The sequence below is a fragment of the Hemitrygon akajei genome, chromosome 7 (genome assembly GCF_048418815.1).
Source record: "Hemitrygon akajei chromosome 7, sHemAka1.3, whole genome shotgun sequence".
NCBI lineage: Eukaryota > Metazoa > Chordata > Chondrichthyes > Myliobatiformes > Dasyatidae > Hemitrygon > Hemitrygon akajei.
Window position 1 is genome coordinate 136,073,413 of NC_133130.1, and position 17,148 is coordinate 136,090,560.

Here is a 17,148-nt window from a genome sequence, read left to right on the forward strand (position 1 = left end):
CTGAACTAGTGATGCATTTCAGGAAATTGATTCTGTCTAGGTTACAGAAGGAGCCCCTTGCATACTGAAATTGTGCACTATCTCCCAATGGTAGAATGAGCTTCCTATCTGAAGGATGTGAGTTTGACAAATAAGCACACGATCCAAAGGGCACAAATTTCCCTCTGTCAAGTATGGCAAGTCAATGCATTTAGCTCTGTCAATTTTGGCACTTTGTCATGACGGAATTGTTTAAAGAAAATCACTGAGATAAATTTTGATGTGTGCTCTGCAAGCTTGGAATCTGCGGAAAGCCTAAGCTGTAAAGTTGGTTTATATCAAAGGTTGATTTCATTGGCTCTGCTTGTATTTGCCTGTAAAATTGCAACTGTGTATATTTGAAGAACTGATTGCTCATTAGCAGTGTATTAAAGCTTTTAGATTCATTTTCAATTATTTAAATCTTGGAAGAGTTAGGTGCAAGGTTGTATCTCACACTGCCTTTTTAAAGTTCTGGTGGTAGAAACATGATTAATACTCAGTATCCTGGTATACTCTACCTGTGTTTCCAAATTTCTGTACTTCTATGGTTAAATTTTATAGAAAATGTTACTAAAACTTTTTTATTAACTGTACATGGCTGCAAAATGTTATGGGAAAGCATCATCTTAGTACAGGAAGCAGTTATACCAGTGAGAGGGTTGAGATCTTAAAAGAGGCAATTTACAAGTAGGAATGAATTTCAAATGTGGAGCTGTTAAGCCAGATGTTGGTGTTGGTCACCCAGATAGGATCATATCTGAGATTTGATTGATACCGTTTGGTATGTGGGATCTCAAGGAAAGTCGCCAAGGAGTACTATTAGAATAGTGGAGACTCTAGCTAAAAAGAACATGAGTGAGATTTCAGTGTAAAGGTAGGGTGGATGGGGTAGATATTACAACAGAGCCCTGCATTTATGTCTTTAACATGGCAAAATGCCCCAAGATGATTCGTAGCGTAACAGGCAAAATTTGACTGTGGACTACAAAACAAATGTTCTTAACATACGAAAAACTATCTTGAAAAAAGAATCAGAATCAGGTTTAATATCACTTACATATGCTGTGAAAAGTTGTTGTTTTGCAGCAGCAGTACATTGTAATACATAATGAAAACTATAAACTATAAGTATATATAATAAAGAAAAATAAGTACTGCAAAAAGAGGGGGAAATACTGAGGTAGTGTTCATGGGTTTGTTGTCCATTCAGACATCAGATGGTGAAGGAGAAGTCATCGTCCTGAAATATTGAACAAATGTCTTCAGGCTCCACTACCACCACCTTGATGGTAGCAATGAGAAGAGGGCATGTCCTGGGTGATGGGAGTTATTAATGATGGATACTACCTTTTGAAGGTGTTCTGAATGCTGTGGAGGCTAGTGCCCACGATGGACCTTGCTGAGTTTGCAATTTTCTTCAGCTCTTTCCAATCCTATGTAGTGGCCCCTCCATACCAGACAGTGAGCCATAATTTAGAATGCTCTCCATGGTACATCTGTAGAATTTTGCAAGTGTTTTTGGTGACATACCAGTTCTTCTCAAACTCCTAATCAAATATAGCTGATTTTGTGCCTTACTTGTAATTGCATCAGTATGTTAGGCCCAGGATAGATCCTCAGAAATATTGACATCCAGGATCCTGAAAATGCTCACCCTTTCCACTTCTGATCTCTCAATGTGGACTGGTATGTGTTCCATTGACTTCCACTCATAAAGTCCACAATCAATTATTTGGTCTTACAAACGTTGAGTGCAAGGTTTTTGCTGTAACACCACTCAACCAGCTGATCTATCTTGCTCCTGTATGTCACCTCATCACCATCTGAAACTCTGCCAACAAAAGTTGTGTTGTCAGCAAATTTATAGATGGCATTTGAGCTGTGCCTTGCCACACAATTGATGGTATAGAGAGAGTAGAGCATTGGGCTAAGCAGGCATCCTTGGGGTGCATCAGTGTTGATTGTCAGCGAGGAGATGTTATTTCTGATCTGCACAGACTGCGGTTTCTCAGTGAGGAAGACAATTAATAAAATTCCTATCTCTACAGGATCTCTGTCAGCTGGAGAATATACTTACCCATTCCAATTTCTTCTATCAGGTAAGCATATATTTTTGTATTCTAAGAGGTGTTAAAATTGCACAGTCTAACATTATTGATTGGAGTGATATTTTTGTCATAGAATATGCCAGTGTCAGAGCCTTTGTCTTTTATTATAATAATTTGTTTTCAGAGGAGACTGCTTAAATCTTATTGTCCCATTCCTGGGATAAGCATTTGTTCATAACCCTGTTGCTTCTATAGTTTGTCTTGTGTTTGATGCAGGGTGTTACTGTTTTGCTTGTATGAAATCCTGGTTGCATTTTCTCTGGATTTATTCTTTCTATGTATGCACTTCATATACTGGGAATCCACTTTTGGATATTGCTTGTGGGAACTTATTCTAAAATAACTTGGTACTTAAATAAAGCTGATCGTCTTAACTTCACACAGCTATCTTGATGATCTCAATCAGCACTCATCCCATTTATGAACAAGACATGCCAATTCAGATTTATTTATTTTATAATGCCTTTCAAGATGAATTCAAGGATTGAAAAGAGAGCTGCATAGAACAGGACAATGTAGAACTGGAACATGCACCAACCATGATGCCAATCTAACCAATGTCATTTTCCTGCACGTGATCCCATTTTCCTCTCTATTCCCTGCCTGTTCACGCGTCTGTCTAAATGTGTCTTCCTCCCCTAGCAGTGTGTTCCACGCACTCAAATAAGCACATATTTAAAGCAAAGCTTACCTCATATATCTCAAAACTTGTGCCTCTCATCTTTATCTATGCTTCCTTGTATTTGACTTTTTTACCCTGGGGGAAAAAGATTGACCATCTACCCCATCCATGCTTGTTATAATTTTATATATATCTGTCAGACTGCCTCCGACTATCCAGGCTTGCTGAACTTCTCCATGTAGCTAGTTACTGTTGTTACGTACCCCGTAACTGGGTCACTTACCAGCAAAGATAGAGAGGTCCGTTGAAGTCTGATGGTACTATTTTTAAAAGTATTTATTGATAAAGGGGCACAAAAATAAGATTAATGCAAACATACAGATAATATACGTCATCAATACTAAATCTAAAAGCGCGGGTATAATAATAATCAGTAAGAAATAGCTCTATCGTTGTCTAGGGGATAATGTATTGTCCGATGGAAATATAACAGTCACTGTTAGTTCGTTCAAGCTGCAGCGTTTTGGGTTTAAGAGAGAGATGGTTTTAAACTTGCCCAGGTCTTTTATGATGCCAGTCCTTTGAGTCGAGGGAGTTGATTTCCCCGTTGCTAGCTAAAAGCCGTTTTCCGTGGTACCAGCCACCAGTCCCATGCAACGGAACTGAACGCACATGGCCTCCTTCAAATGGCTTCCTGCTATTACGGGATCGCTAGCGTTTCTTCTGGTGCGTCTGAGGGGCTGTTCCTACAGACCCTCTTTTATCCTGACTTGCAGGGTCGTAGATGTCAATCAGGTTGGGGTGATGCAATCTCTTTCTCACCCAGCCCACTTTGCCTGAGGGCGTTCACGTAGCATAGTATCTCAATCCACAAATTTGTCTCCCAAGAGACAATGGCCATGTCCCGTAGCTTTACATCGCCGGGGAACGAGACATTCTGCACGTCTCTCTCTCATTTCCTGGGTCCCCTGACCCAACCCAATAGTGATCTTGCGATTCTCACAAAGGAGGGGGCTGCAGGCATAACACTGTCCAATCTTGGCACTATCCTGGTGATCCTGTCTTGGAGACTCTCCAAAGCCTATGCATCCTCCCTGTATTGTGATGACTAGAATTGTGCATAATACGACAACTGTACCCTGACAAAAGTTTCATGCAGTACTTTTGTACTCAATACCACAACTGATGAAGGTAAGCATGCTGTGTTCCTCCTTTATCATTCTACCTACTTCTGTTGCCACTTTTAGAGAGTTGTGGAATTGCACTCCAAAATCCTTCTGTACATCAGTGCTTTTAAGGATCTTGTCATTTACTGTGTACTCTCCTCTTACAATTTATCTCTCCAAATGTAACACCTCATAGTTTATCCAGATTATACTTCATCTGCCATTTCTCCACCCAAATTTCCAACTGGACTTTACCTCACTGTGTATCTTTTGATAACCATCTTTCGTGGTCACTATTCTACAAATCCATCAATCTGCAAACTTGTTAGCCAGGCAAAACTTACTAATCTGATGAAACAACTTTAAGTTGACAATCCTGTTGTAGTACAATAGTTTGTATTATACAATAATTCATACCAAGGCAAATAGACAATGGCAATAAAGTTTGTAAGTAGTTGTTAAGAATCATCAACTCTTAGCTATTTACGAATTTTGAAGTTGCATGCAAATTCATTTATTTTCTTCCCAGCTGATTTTGGGAAAGGTTGGTATCAGCTGTTTCACTATTTATGGGTAGTTGATGCGTACAACGTTTTGATAATACTAATAGAAGCATCCCATCATTGCTCTTCCACGTTTAGTCAATTAACAAAATGTGAATTAACCAAAGTTGTTTTCTGACCTTTACAAATGTTTAAAAATAGGGAATTTATTTCATTCCTTTTTTTGTTCCTTCACCTTTTCAATCTAGTGTTACGTTCTGCAGATAATTACTAATCTAGAGCAATAGTTATCACATTTTTAAGTATGTGGTACCTCCTTGAAAATGTTGATTTGGGTATTCACTGTTTGAACATTTAACAAAATGTTGTTCATTTCCCAAAAATTAATAGTGTCAGGATGTCAGAAATTTTTATTATTGTACACTATTGAAACTTTAGTGTTTAAGTTACAATATCCAACATCTGCCTGAAAGCTCAACAATATTTGCAAAGTTATGAACAAAGGGAATGATTCCAGTGATGAAGGTTTAAGTTATGTTGAATAAACCAAAGAAGTTTTGTTGTCCTCCTCAGAACAAATGAAAAGACATCTGATTAAGTGTATTTGAAGTGATAGAATGTCTAGACAGTAGATAAAGAAATATTTTTCCCCATTGATAGAAGAGCCAAAAACTAGACATCCTAGAACGTAGGTGATTGGAAAATGAACCAAAAGTAATTCTTGCATAGAGCCAGCATAGATTCAGTTCACTGAATGGTCTCCTGTGTGGTAACCTTGGCGATTCTGAAAGACTGCTGAGATAAAGTGCACAGTTATCCAAGTGTCCAGGTACATCAGCGTTGTTTACAGGACAAGTTGGGCAGATAGAATTAAAGCAGAGATCATGTAAGATCTCGGGTTATGATATTAAATTGTAAAATTTAGGGTTCTAATGACAGCATGCTTTGGGAAGTGTTGCTCAAAATCCATGCTTTGGAAATTGTGTTAGCAGAGCAGTCTAATTGTGCATTTTTTGTATTATGATTTTGTCTGTTTTTGAAGATGATAACAAAATGTCAAGGAATGATTGACAGTTAGACCAAGTTAGGTTGGGATTGGATCGTGTGATTTTTTTTTCCTCACCAAAGATAAGTGTTCTGAAAATTCTGGCCAATTAATGTTCCAGATGTGACTGAACTACATAGAGGTTGTCCATGTATGTAGTCACTCAGCACTCATTATCCACAGAGATGTTCTGAATCTCCCAGCCTTGTTCTCCCAGAATTAATTATTTTACTGCCCTGCACTGTTTTGTGCACTTTATGTAGTCCTGTGTAGGTCTGTACTCTAGTGTCGTTTTTGTGTTATTTTACGTAGTCTAGTGTAGCCTTCAGTTGTCTCTCATAGTCTAGTGTAGTTTTGTGTTGTTTCATGTAGCACCATGGTCCTGGAGGAACGTTGTTTCATTTTTACTGTGTACTGTACCAGCAGTTTATGGTCGAAATGACAATAAAAGCAACTTGATATGAGAATTCATTCTGGGCATTGCAGAGTGCAACACTGCAGCATTTTGGAGGAAAGTGTGTAATTATTATTACCCAGAATTAAAATCTAATCGTCAACCCAATGATTTTGAGCAGTCATGTAAAAGTATCCAAGCTGTCTAATAGTCAATGGTTGCTACAGTCACGTGCACAGAGGATATATTAGGGTTTTTGTAAATGTGACTGGCATTCCCAAACAAACAGTGAGCCACCCTACCCTCTGTGAAAGTCTGACACCACAGTTAAAAACCCAATCTCTTCAAAAGCAGTGCACCAAGAATGAACAAACACGAGGAAATCTGCAGATGCTGGAAATTCAAACAACACACACACAAAATGCTGGTAGAATACAGCAGGCTAGGCAGCATCTATAGGGAGAAGCACTGTCGACGTTTCGGGCTGAGACCCTTCGTCAGGACTAACTGAAAGGAAAGATAGTAAGAGATTTCAAAGTGATTTCAAATCTCTTACTATCTTTCCTTTTGGTTAGTCCTGACGAAGGGTCTCGGCCCGAAACGTCGACAGTGCTTCTCCTTATAGATGCTGCCTAGCCTGCTGTGTTCTACCAGCATTTTGTGTGTGTGGTTGCACCAAGAATGAAGCTGGGTTTGTAATTGATGTTCCATAGAATAGAGAAAGAAAAGGCAAAAATTGCCTCCTTTTGACCTGTGTGAATCCTGCACCCCAGGATGGATAATGAAGTTAGACAGCAGAGAATGCTGCTCCCTCAAATCTCCCAACTGCTTCACCTGCAGTCTGGATATCTGGAACTATCGGGTGAAATTTGTGATTTTCCCTGTGGTTACGTGGGTTTTTCCTGGTTCTCTCCCCCCACCGGCTCCCACATCCTGAAGACAGGATGATTGGATGGTGAATCGACTACTGAAAGTTACCTCCATTGCAGGTGTGGTGTGGACTTAATGGGCATTTGAAGGGGAGCAGGTTACTACTGTATAAGTGTGGACTGGAATTGATGTATTACTCCAAGAGCTGGTATAGACTTGATGACCAAGACCCAAATGTTATACAGCTTCAGGTACATCTTTACTGGATGAAGTTAGCTCTTCTCTACCTTAGTTGAAGCATATTTTCAGAAATACCCAACGGGGTAGAAAGTAATCCAGTGGAGGATTCCAACAGGGGATACAAGTTCTTGCTATACTGCATTTGCATGGCAGTTTGTACAGCAACGCTAATAACATTATTTTTTAAAATGATCTTAAAGTACATTTGAAAAGGAATGTAGTAACTATGGTCATTTAAAGACTGAATTACAGCCACTTAATTTGTGTATGTTTTCTTCCAAAGCTACGATACCAACTTCGTTTGAAGGTCCCTTTGGGAAGATAAGCTATCGTATCAGGGCTACAATAGAAACTGCACGATTCTCTAAAGATTATAAAACTGAGAAGGTGTTTTACATTCTTAATCTGCTCAATCTGAATGAGATCAACGATATTGAGGTAAATTGATGATATGCACGTGCTTGCGTATATTGCATTTAATTTATATACTGCTAAGTGAAAATGTATTCCTGCAATCATTATTGTTCCATGGAGTGCAAGTTTTCTGTGTGAAAGGTCTATAAACCATACAGATCTGGGCAAGGCATGATAATTATTTAATGTAAACTAAAGTGAAACAAAGTCTTTGATAACCATTCTAACTATAAGAAAGAATTGTTCTAGTTACAAAAGACATTGATTCTGCACCATGTCCTTAAGTCTTAGCAGGTGTTAGATCAAAATTACATGTTTAAAGTTTTCCCAATGTCACCTACGATTTTCTACTTTTTGTCCCACCCCTGGAACTTTTGCATGTTTTGGTGGAGCTGATTGGGCCACATATCACAGCAGCATCATCTAGATCTTATTGACCTTATTCTGTGACTGGAAGGTGAAGATTATACCAGGCAGTTATTGAAATGTGTAAGGGTCGGGCCCAGTGTGTATCTTAACATCTCATGGAATACCAGCCTGTTTTTTTAACCTTAGTGTTATGACAATTATAATGTACCTGTAAGGAGTTAATTTGATTCCAGTTTTTCATTATGCAAGGTAATATTCCTACTGTAAAAGAAGGAATCTAGAGCAGGTTAACTGTGAGTAGCAACCTGATTTAAAGCTAAAGGGTTTGGCTTTAGTCTCTCTAGAAACTTTGAAAGCTGTAACCACTGGCTTGTTCAGTTTGGCCTGGGGAATTGTGTTTCATAAAATCAAGTAAAGCTTTTGGTGTAGTCTTCTGAGAATTGCTGTTTGAAGTGCTAATCATTGCTCCAGTTATTAGAGTAGTAGAGCTTCACGGATAGCAGACGTGAGACTTGCACAGTCCTCTGACCCATTACGTCCATGTTAACCTTCTTTGCTCATCTAGAGTAATACCATTTGCCTGGAGTACATCTATATCCATCTATCCCTTGCCTATCCAGTACTGTGCCTGTCTAAATGATAGGTTGTAGAGAGAACTGGTGGATGAGTGCTGTTCTGCACTGTAATCGATAGCAAGTGACATTTACTATAGTGGTTGCTGCTCATAATACGTACAATGGACTTAATTGAGAATGTCTGGGGTATGGTTAGTAAGTATGCAAATGCATTAATAATTGGTGGAGTCATAAATAATGGGGTTTTCTAAGGATATAGTGAGATGTACATAGATCTGCTGGAAAACTGGATGGATAGTGACAGTTCAATTCAGTTGAATGTAAGGTTAATGTGTTTTGGATGGTCAACTTCTGGTCGGACACATAGGATAAATTGTGGGGATATTAGAGTGGCGTAAGAGACCTTTTATATATGTGCCTCTATAGGCTAAGACATTGAGTGTAAGAGTTGGGATGTCATGTTGCAGTTGTACAAAATGCTGGTTGCACTGAACTTGGAGTAGTAGCGGTTCCAGTCACACGTGACAGGAGGTGGTGGCATTTGAGGTTAACCAGGGTCTCCCTAGAATGGAGGTCTGTGGTTACAAGGAGAGATTGAATAGAGGATAGAAATACAAGGCACAGGTTTAAGAGAGGAAAATTTTTAAATGAGATCTGAGGGAAAAGTTCTTCAACACAAAGGGTGATGGTTATCTGGACCAAAGGATTGAAGAGGTAGCAGAAGCAAATACTATTACAATATTTAAAGGGTACTTGAATTGGAAAGGTGTAGGGGGGTACAGGTATAATTAAGCAAATTGGATTAGCATATTTAGGCATATTAGTTGATGTGGACAAGGTCACTGTAGGAGGGGCTATAAGGACTTATTTCTGCACTGTATGTTTCTATAATTCTATGAAGTGATTGAATTGTACTGCTGTACCAACTCTGCCAGCCAGTTCCAGATAGCAACCACACCATGTGTGGGAAGTTTTGCCTCCAAATTTATTTTAAAACTCCTTTCTCTCACCTTAAACTTACACACTTTTGTTCTTGATACCATTGAAAAAAGACTATCTACCCTGTTGATGCCTCTTATAATCTTATGTACTCCTGTCAGGTAACCCCCTCAGCCACTGCTGTTCCAAAACAAAGAAATGCAGCCTATCTAATCTCTCACACAACATACAAGTACAGTATAGAACAGGGCTTTCAGCCCACAATGTCTGTGCGACCAAGATGCCAATTATAAATTTTCCATTTGCCCTCATATTGTCCATATACCTTTATCCCTGTCTGTTCAGCCTCTTAAATATTACTCTTGTATCCCCACTTTTCCTGGCAGCATGTTTCAGACACTTAGCATTTTGTGTGAGTGTATGAAAAATACTTGCCTCAGATATTTTCTTTAAAGCGTTGCTCTGTACTATTTTGCATTTCCACCCTTGGAAAAAGTCTATCTACCCTATTGATGCCTTTCATAATTTAATAAACTATCAGGTCACCCCTTAGCCTCTGACACTCTGAAGAAAATAAGCCAATTGTCTCCATCCTCTCCTCATATCTAATACTGTCCAATCCAGGCAACATCTTGATGAACCTCTGTATCCTCTACAAAGCCTTCAAGTTTTTTTGTATAATGCGATGACCAGAACTGTACACAATACTCCGTATGTGTCCTCACCAGGTTTATGGAGCTTCAACAAAACTTGCCAACCTTTAGGTTAAATGTTTGGACCAATGAAGGCAAGTTCTTTACCACCCAATCCATTTGTGTTGACACTTTCAGGGAGTTGCTCACCAAGATCCTGCTGCATATCAGTGCTCTTCAGGGACTTTCCATTTACTGTATACTTTGCTTCCCTAAGTCAAATGTAAGAAGATTGTTACATTCTAACCAAGTACTCCTCAGACTAGTCTGGATTAAACTCCATCTGCCACTTCTGTACACTTAACTCCATCTGATCAATATCTTGTTCTATCTTTCCACAGCACTGCCAATTTTTCATCTGCTTACTTACTAATTAGCCTACCTGTATTTCAACAGAGATCCCAGCAACTGAACCTTGCAGAGCACCACTGGTCACAGACTTCCATTCAGAATAGCACCTCCCCACCACTACCTGCTCTACAATGGCAAGACAATTTTGAATCCAATCTATCAAGTCTCTGTAGATCCCATGTAACTTAATCTTGCAGGTCAACTTACCATGAAAGGCTTTTTCAAAGGCTTTACTGAAGTCCAGGATTTACCATGGAAACTACACTTACTGCCTTATCTTATTCAATCATCTTTGTCACCTTAAAAAAAGGCTCGTTTGTCAAAAAAAGGCTCAGTCATCTTTGTGAGACGTGACTTACCCTACATAAAGGCGTGATGACAAACCCTACCAAGTTTGTCAATATGATCCCTAAAACTCTTCAATAATTTCCCTACTGCTGATGTAAGATATACTGGCCTATAAATACCTGGGCAACACACAAAGTACTGGAGGAACTCAGCAGGTCAAGCAAAATATGGAGAGGAACAGTCAACTGTTTATTCCTCTTCATAGATGTTACCTAACCTGCTAAGTTCCTCCAAGCACTTTGTGTTGCTCACTAATTCCTGCACCTGCAGAATCTCTTGTATCTCTAATTTCCTGTGTTGTCCCTGTTACCTTTGTTAGACGAAGCAGTGTTGTGGGTTATTCTCTTCAACTCTCTGGGACCTTGTCTGTGGCTAGAAAGCCCCAGAGAGCCTACCTGAACCTGGGATGGATGCCATCAGGCTCTGAGAACTTGACCACCTTAATGTTCATAGAGACCCAATATACAGTAGCATAATGGTTAGCATAATGTATTACAGTGCCTGCGACCTACGTTCAGTACCTGTTGTTGTCTGTATGTTCTGCCCGTGACCACTTGGGTTTACTCCAGGTGCTCAGGTTTCCCCCAACATTCCAAAGATGTATAGGTTAGTCGGTTAGTTGGTCACGTGGGTGCAGTTGGGTGGCATGGACTTGTTGGGCCGAAAGGGCCTGTTAACATGCTGTATCACTAAATTACAATTCTCTCCTTGATACTAGTGTACTATGTACTACCTCACTATTTTCCATGTCCTTCTCTTTGGTGAATATTGATGTGAAGTACATGCTCAAGCATTTCCTCTGACTGCAGGCGTATCTCCCCTCCTTTGTCCTTAACCAAGGTGTGGCAGGAGAGAGGAAACATTTTGCTGGCAGCTGACAACAATGTAATTGAATACTTGAGATCTGACCTTTTAAACCTGAAAACTTCTGTGAAAACTTTCAGTAAATAATGCATTTTTCAGCAATTGTGTAAACCTTTGGACAGAGCCAGCAGACTGAGCAGAACAGACATTTGGAAGGTGAGCACAGAAGTTGGAAACATTGGGGAAGACCTCCACTGTGCCAGAAAATGTGCAAGGTAGAGCTTCAAGTCAGACTGAAGCCCAGGGTCTTATGACCCTCTTCCCCCCAGCATCCTCCTGACTAATGTGTAGTCATTAGAAAACCTCCACATGATGGTGACATAATGTAAGGGACAAACCTACAGCTTCTGCTTTATAATAAACTCGTCATGGTGAATGGACAAGGTGGTCCTGTCTCATTTTGCTCATCCCAAACTAGTGAAATGCTGTCCATTCTACCTACTGCAAGAGTTCCCCACCGTCATCCTGACTGCAGTCTACATCTCACCTCAAGACCGCTGCATCAAGGGTGCCTATCTTGCCCACATTTTTGTAAATCTGACCACCTTGCTATGCCCCTCCTGCCTACCCACAGACAGAGATTGAAGAGCACAGTGCCGATGAGGAGGACTGCAGAGAGTTGGATACAGGTGGAAGAGTGAACTTGGGACTTCAAGTCAGTGGACTGGACCATGTTCAAGGAAGGATTTGACACCTGACCTAAATGAACTATCCATATTTGTCATTGACTTCATAAGGTGATGCATTAAATGTTTGTGTTGGTACACCCTTGCTGGAGTCCATGAAACAAAAGCTCTGGATGAATGAGGAGATTCATAATTAGCTGAGGGCTGGATATGTGGCATTTAGGGCTGGTCATAAAAGAACTCCAGGTACCACCTCTGGATGGTCATTGCAAGTGCAAAGAGGCAATTTCGAACAAAGTTGGAATCTCAGATGGGCATTCAATGGCTCTGATTGGGCTTGTCCAACATTACTGCCGATTACTTATTCGTTAGCCTAAGTAGAGATAACCCATCTCTCCCAGATGAGCTCAGTGCCTCCTTTGATAAGAGCTGTGACACACCCACATGTGAGTCCCCACATCTCCAGATACCCCTAAACCTCGGTATTTGAGGCTGATGTGCAGCATCCTTCAGGAAGGGGAATCCACGAAAGGCATCTGGACAAGATGGTTTACCTGGCTGACTACTTAAAGATCTGTGCGGACCAACTGGCTGCTCTATTTATACATAAAGTTGACATCTAGCTTCTACGGTCTAAGATTCTCATCTGCTTCAAAGAGGTATCTTGTACCAGTGCCCAAGAAGAACGTGGCGAATGTCGACTACCATCCGGCAACTATCATGTCAACAATAATCAAGTGCTTCGAGAGGTTGGTTGTGGTGTGAGTCAGTTCCTGCCTCAGATTACCTGGATCTGTTCCAATTTGCCTCCTGCCACAACAGGTTAACAGCAGTTATAATTTCTCTGGCTCCTCACTTTGCTCTAGACCATCCGGGCAACAACAACTCATCGATTGCAGCTGAGCCTTCAACATAGTCATCCCATCCGAACTGATCATACTTCAGGACCTGGGCCTCTGTACCTCACTCTGTAACTGGATCCTCAGCTTCTTCATTGGCAGACCTCAATCGGAATGGATGAATGATAACATCTCCTCACAGAGCATCAGTACAGGTGCACCTCAAGTCTGCATGCTTAATCCCCTGCTCTCCATTCTATGCACATATGACTGTGTGGCTAAGTCCAGCTCCAATGCCATGTACAAGTTTGCTGACAATGGCACTGTTGTTGGCGGAATTACAGAAGGTGATCTGTCAGGTAACTAGAGTGAGAGAGGTCACCTGGTGACATTGGCAGCACAATGCTCCATGTCAGAAAAGCTAAGGAGCTGATTACTGACTTCAGGGAGGGCAAGGGGAGTGAATATCTTCCGGTCTATATTGCTGGCTTAGCGGTGGAGTTAGCAATATTAAATTCCTGGCTGAGCTCACAGATACAGTCGCGATGAAGGTGCACTAGTGTCTTTTTTAGGCTAGGAGGATTGGCATGTTACTGAATGCTCAAACCTCCACAAATATACTTTGAAACTATTCTGACTGTTTGTATAATGGTCTGGTATGGCACTTCAAATGCACGGGAACATAAGGAGCTTCAGAGTGTGGAGGACTTGGTGCAATCCATCAAAAGAAGAATTCACTGGAATTCAGAAGAATGGGAGGGGGTGGGGTGACCTATTTGAATTATATCAGATGGTGAAAAATCTTGATAAGAGTGGATGTGGAGAGGATGTTTCCTATGGTGGGGGGAGTCTAAGACCAGTGGACACAGCCTCAGAATAGAGAGTCTTCCTTTTAGAATGGAGATGAGGATCTGTTCAGCCAGAGAGTGGTGAATCTGTGGAATTCATTGCCGCAGGCAGCTGTGGAGGTCAAGTCTTTATGAATATTTAAGGCAGAGATTGATAAATGATTGATTGGTCAGGGCATGAAGGGTTACGGGGAGAAGGCAGGAGATAGAGGCTGAGAGGAATAACGGATCAGCCATGATGAAATGGCAGAACAGACTCAATGGGCCAAATGGCTTAATTTTGCTCCTGTATCTTATGGTCTTGTCATGGGCATATCCCTGCCCAGAAATGGAGGTATCAAGAAGGCACCTTCATCAAACACCTCCACCATACAGGCCGTGCCATCTATCACAGCAGGAAGTACAGAAGGGTGAGGGCCCAAACCATCAGCTTCAAGAGTAGCTGCTTCAACTATTCGGATCTTGAACCAGCTTGCATAACCCTCATCACTACTCAGCATCCTATTGGATTTTGTGAATAAAACATGTTAGAGTTGTTTTATGTGCTTAACAAAAGTGCAGCCCTTTACTTCCATTACGAACAAGCTCAAAAGAATCACCTTATGCTGACATTATGTCAGACACCATCTCTTAAAATGAACACAACAACTCAATGACAGTTTTCATAAATTATATGGAACAATTTCTATTATGAACACGTTTAGTGTCATCTGTTATATTATCCTACACAGCGCCGCCCCCCCCGCCCCCCCAGAATTCACCAACACTGGCACTGAGGGTCTGTCTGGAACTTGATCGAGCCATCTGGCTTGGGTCCTATGTGCTTGTTTGGAGTAACAGCAGGCTCTTTTGGCTCGACCAGGGGTGTGCTGTCACGCTCGTGGATATGGTAGTGGAACGATCCAGATCTTTGTGGGCTGGTTTAAGGTGATCTACAGAAATACATTCAGGTTTATCCTTCCTATCTACAATAAAAATCTTATCACCCTGTTCCAAAACGTGGAATGAGCCATCATAAAGGGGCTTAAGCAGGACGTTGACGTGCATCATGGCTGACAAAAAATGAACAAGGTAGAACATAGGTCAACCAGAATGTGAGCGCTATACGCCATGATGTATAGAAATATGTGTGAAAGAATTGAGTTTACTGAGGAGGGCAGAACGCTGCTAACATGTTGACCATGTGGTTGTCACGTCAGAAATAAAATTGCTTGGCAGTAGCAGCTTCACAATGACGAACTCAGCTACAGAGGACTGCAGGTCTCAAGCCATTCTGAGCCCCAGCAGGACCCACGGGAGACAATCGTACCAGCACTCGCCTGCTAGGGAAGCTCTCAGAGCAGCCTTTAAGGAACGGTGAAACTGCTTGTACAGGCCGTTGGACTACAGGTTATACTCAGTGGTGTGATACAATTTAGCATTGAGGCTCTTAAGCCATTGCGACCCAGAAGTCTGAGATGAATTGGAGACTACGGCTGGAAGAAATATCAGATGGGGTACCGAAGTGAGCAATCCAGGTGTTGATGAACGCCCAAGACATGTCTGCAGCTGTCGTCAGTGCTAGAGGGACAAACTCTGGCCGCCTGGTGGTACGGCTCACAATGGTAAGGAGAAGTGTGAAACTGTAGGGTGGGGGAGAAGATCAACCAGGTCCACATTGACATGGTCAAACTGTCACTCGGGGAACTTGAAAGGTGCTGATGGTGCCTGAACGGGACAGTTAATTCTCACCTGCTGACACACACAACACAAGGTGCACTCCAGGCTTGCAACTAGGTTCTTTGAAGCCTTCATACTCCGATGGGAGGGGCCATGAATGGAGTTAAAAACAGTACACCTCCAGTTCACAGGCACTATGGGGTGAGGGCAACTGGTTGTGACATCACACAGGAGAGAAGCTCCTGTGTCCCTGTGTATGCATCGACGTTGGCTGTGAGAGGCAATCTGCCATAGTGTTATTTTTCCTTTCAATGTGCTGTATATCATCATGAATTCCGAAATGCAGACCAGGTGGTATTATTGCCATGCAGACTAGAGGTCTGACCCTTTTGCTATCGCGTACGTGAGAATTTTGTGGTTCAGTGAATGCTGTGAAATACCAACCCTCCAGTGGAAAATGGAAATGGCAGACGGCCAGGTCAAGACCAAGAAGATTGCAGTCAAACGTGCCATACTTCCTCTTTTTTTGGTGGGGAAGAGGGGTTGTGACAGAGCTGCTGGCTGAAGAAGGCAGGCAGTTGCCACATGCCTCCAACCCACATGCACAGCACCCACAGGATAGTCTGAGGCGTCATTAGTGATGACCATAGGTGCATTGGGAAACGGGTATGCCAGTAGGACATTCAGATGCTCTAGTCATGTCTGCTGACCACTCAAGCATGCAGTTAGGGGCACTGCCTTTGAAGGTACTATACAAGGGGAGCATACATTTAGCAGCTGGTGGAATGAAACAATGAGAAAAATTCACCAGACCTTAAAACTCTTCAAGGGCTTTGGTAGTGCAGGTCAGCAGAAAGTCAATAGTAGACAACCTTGTGGTAAACCATGTATATCTGTCTGGACACGCCCCTCTGCTGACTGCTCCAGTGGCTCCTCCCACAGACCCCTGGATAAAGGCGATTGTGTCACTGTTCCTCCCACAGTCCAGGGCAGTCATCCGGCATTGGACGTGGTCCATTTTACTGCTAATAAAAGCCTTTCAGTATTTACTCTACTTCCAGTCTTTTGAAGTTATTGATAGTGCATCAAACCTGAACTGGCATTCAGCGGGGTTAATAAACAGCCCAGGTTGGCTTAAGCACTTGAAAAGTGTGCGGAGATGTGGCGTTTCCGGCTTTAGTTATGCTGGCAACAAGTATGTCATCCAGGTAAACAAGAAAAATCTCTTTTATCACAGAGTCTTATTAGTCACTAGAAAGTCTGCGGCATTTTCAGCCCAAGCGGTGTGCACAGGAACTCAAATAGGCCAAATGAAGTTATAACAGCCGCTTTGAGAACGTCCTCAGTGCACACAAGCACCTGATGGTAGCCTCTGACTAAGTACACTTAAGAAAAAAATTCTTTCTGACTAAACTTGCTGGAAAGTCTTGAAAATAAGGGACCGGGTCATGATCGGGCAGTGGCGGTGGTAATCGTCAGATGGGCAGCAACCACCATCGGTCTGAAGGACAGTCTAGAGAGCTGAAGCCCAAGGGCTATTCGACCTACATACAGTGCCAAGCACTCCCATGTTGGGAAACTCAGCCCTTGTACTGGCCAGCTTTTCTGGGTCCAGTGCCTTGACTAAAGAGTCCCCACTCATTTTAGTTTGCCTG

At 41.8% G+C, this 17,148-nt stretch overlaps 1 protein-coding gene across 1 annotated transcript in view; it reads left to right on the plus strand.

Annotated features, from left to right (window-relative positions):
* Positions 1–17,148, plus strand: part of LOC140730956 (arrestin domain-containing protein 1-like) — an 81,985-nt gene that overhangs the window by 45,442 nt on the left and 19,395 nt on the right. The window contains exons 3-4 of the mRNA XM_073052058.1: positions 2,070–2,120; positions 7,253–7,407. Coding sequence (XP_072908159.1) covers positions 2,070–2,120; positions 7,253–7,407 — 206 coding nt within the window. The remainder of the gene's footprint in view (positions 1–2,069; positions 2,121–7,252; positions 7,408–17,148) is intronic.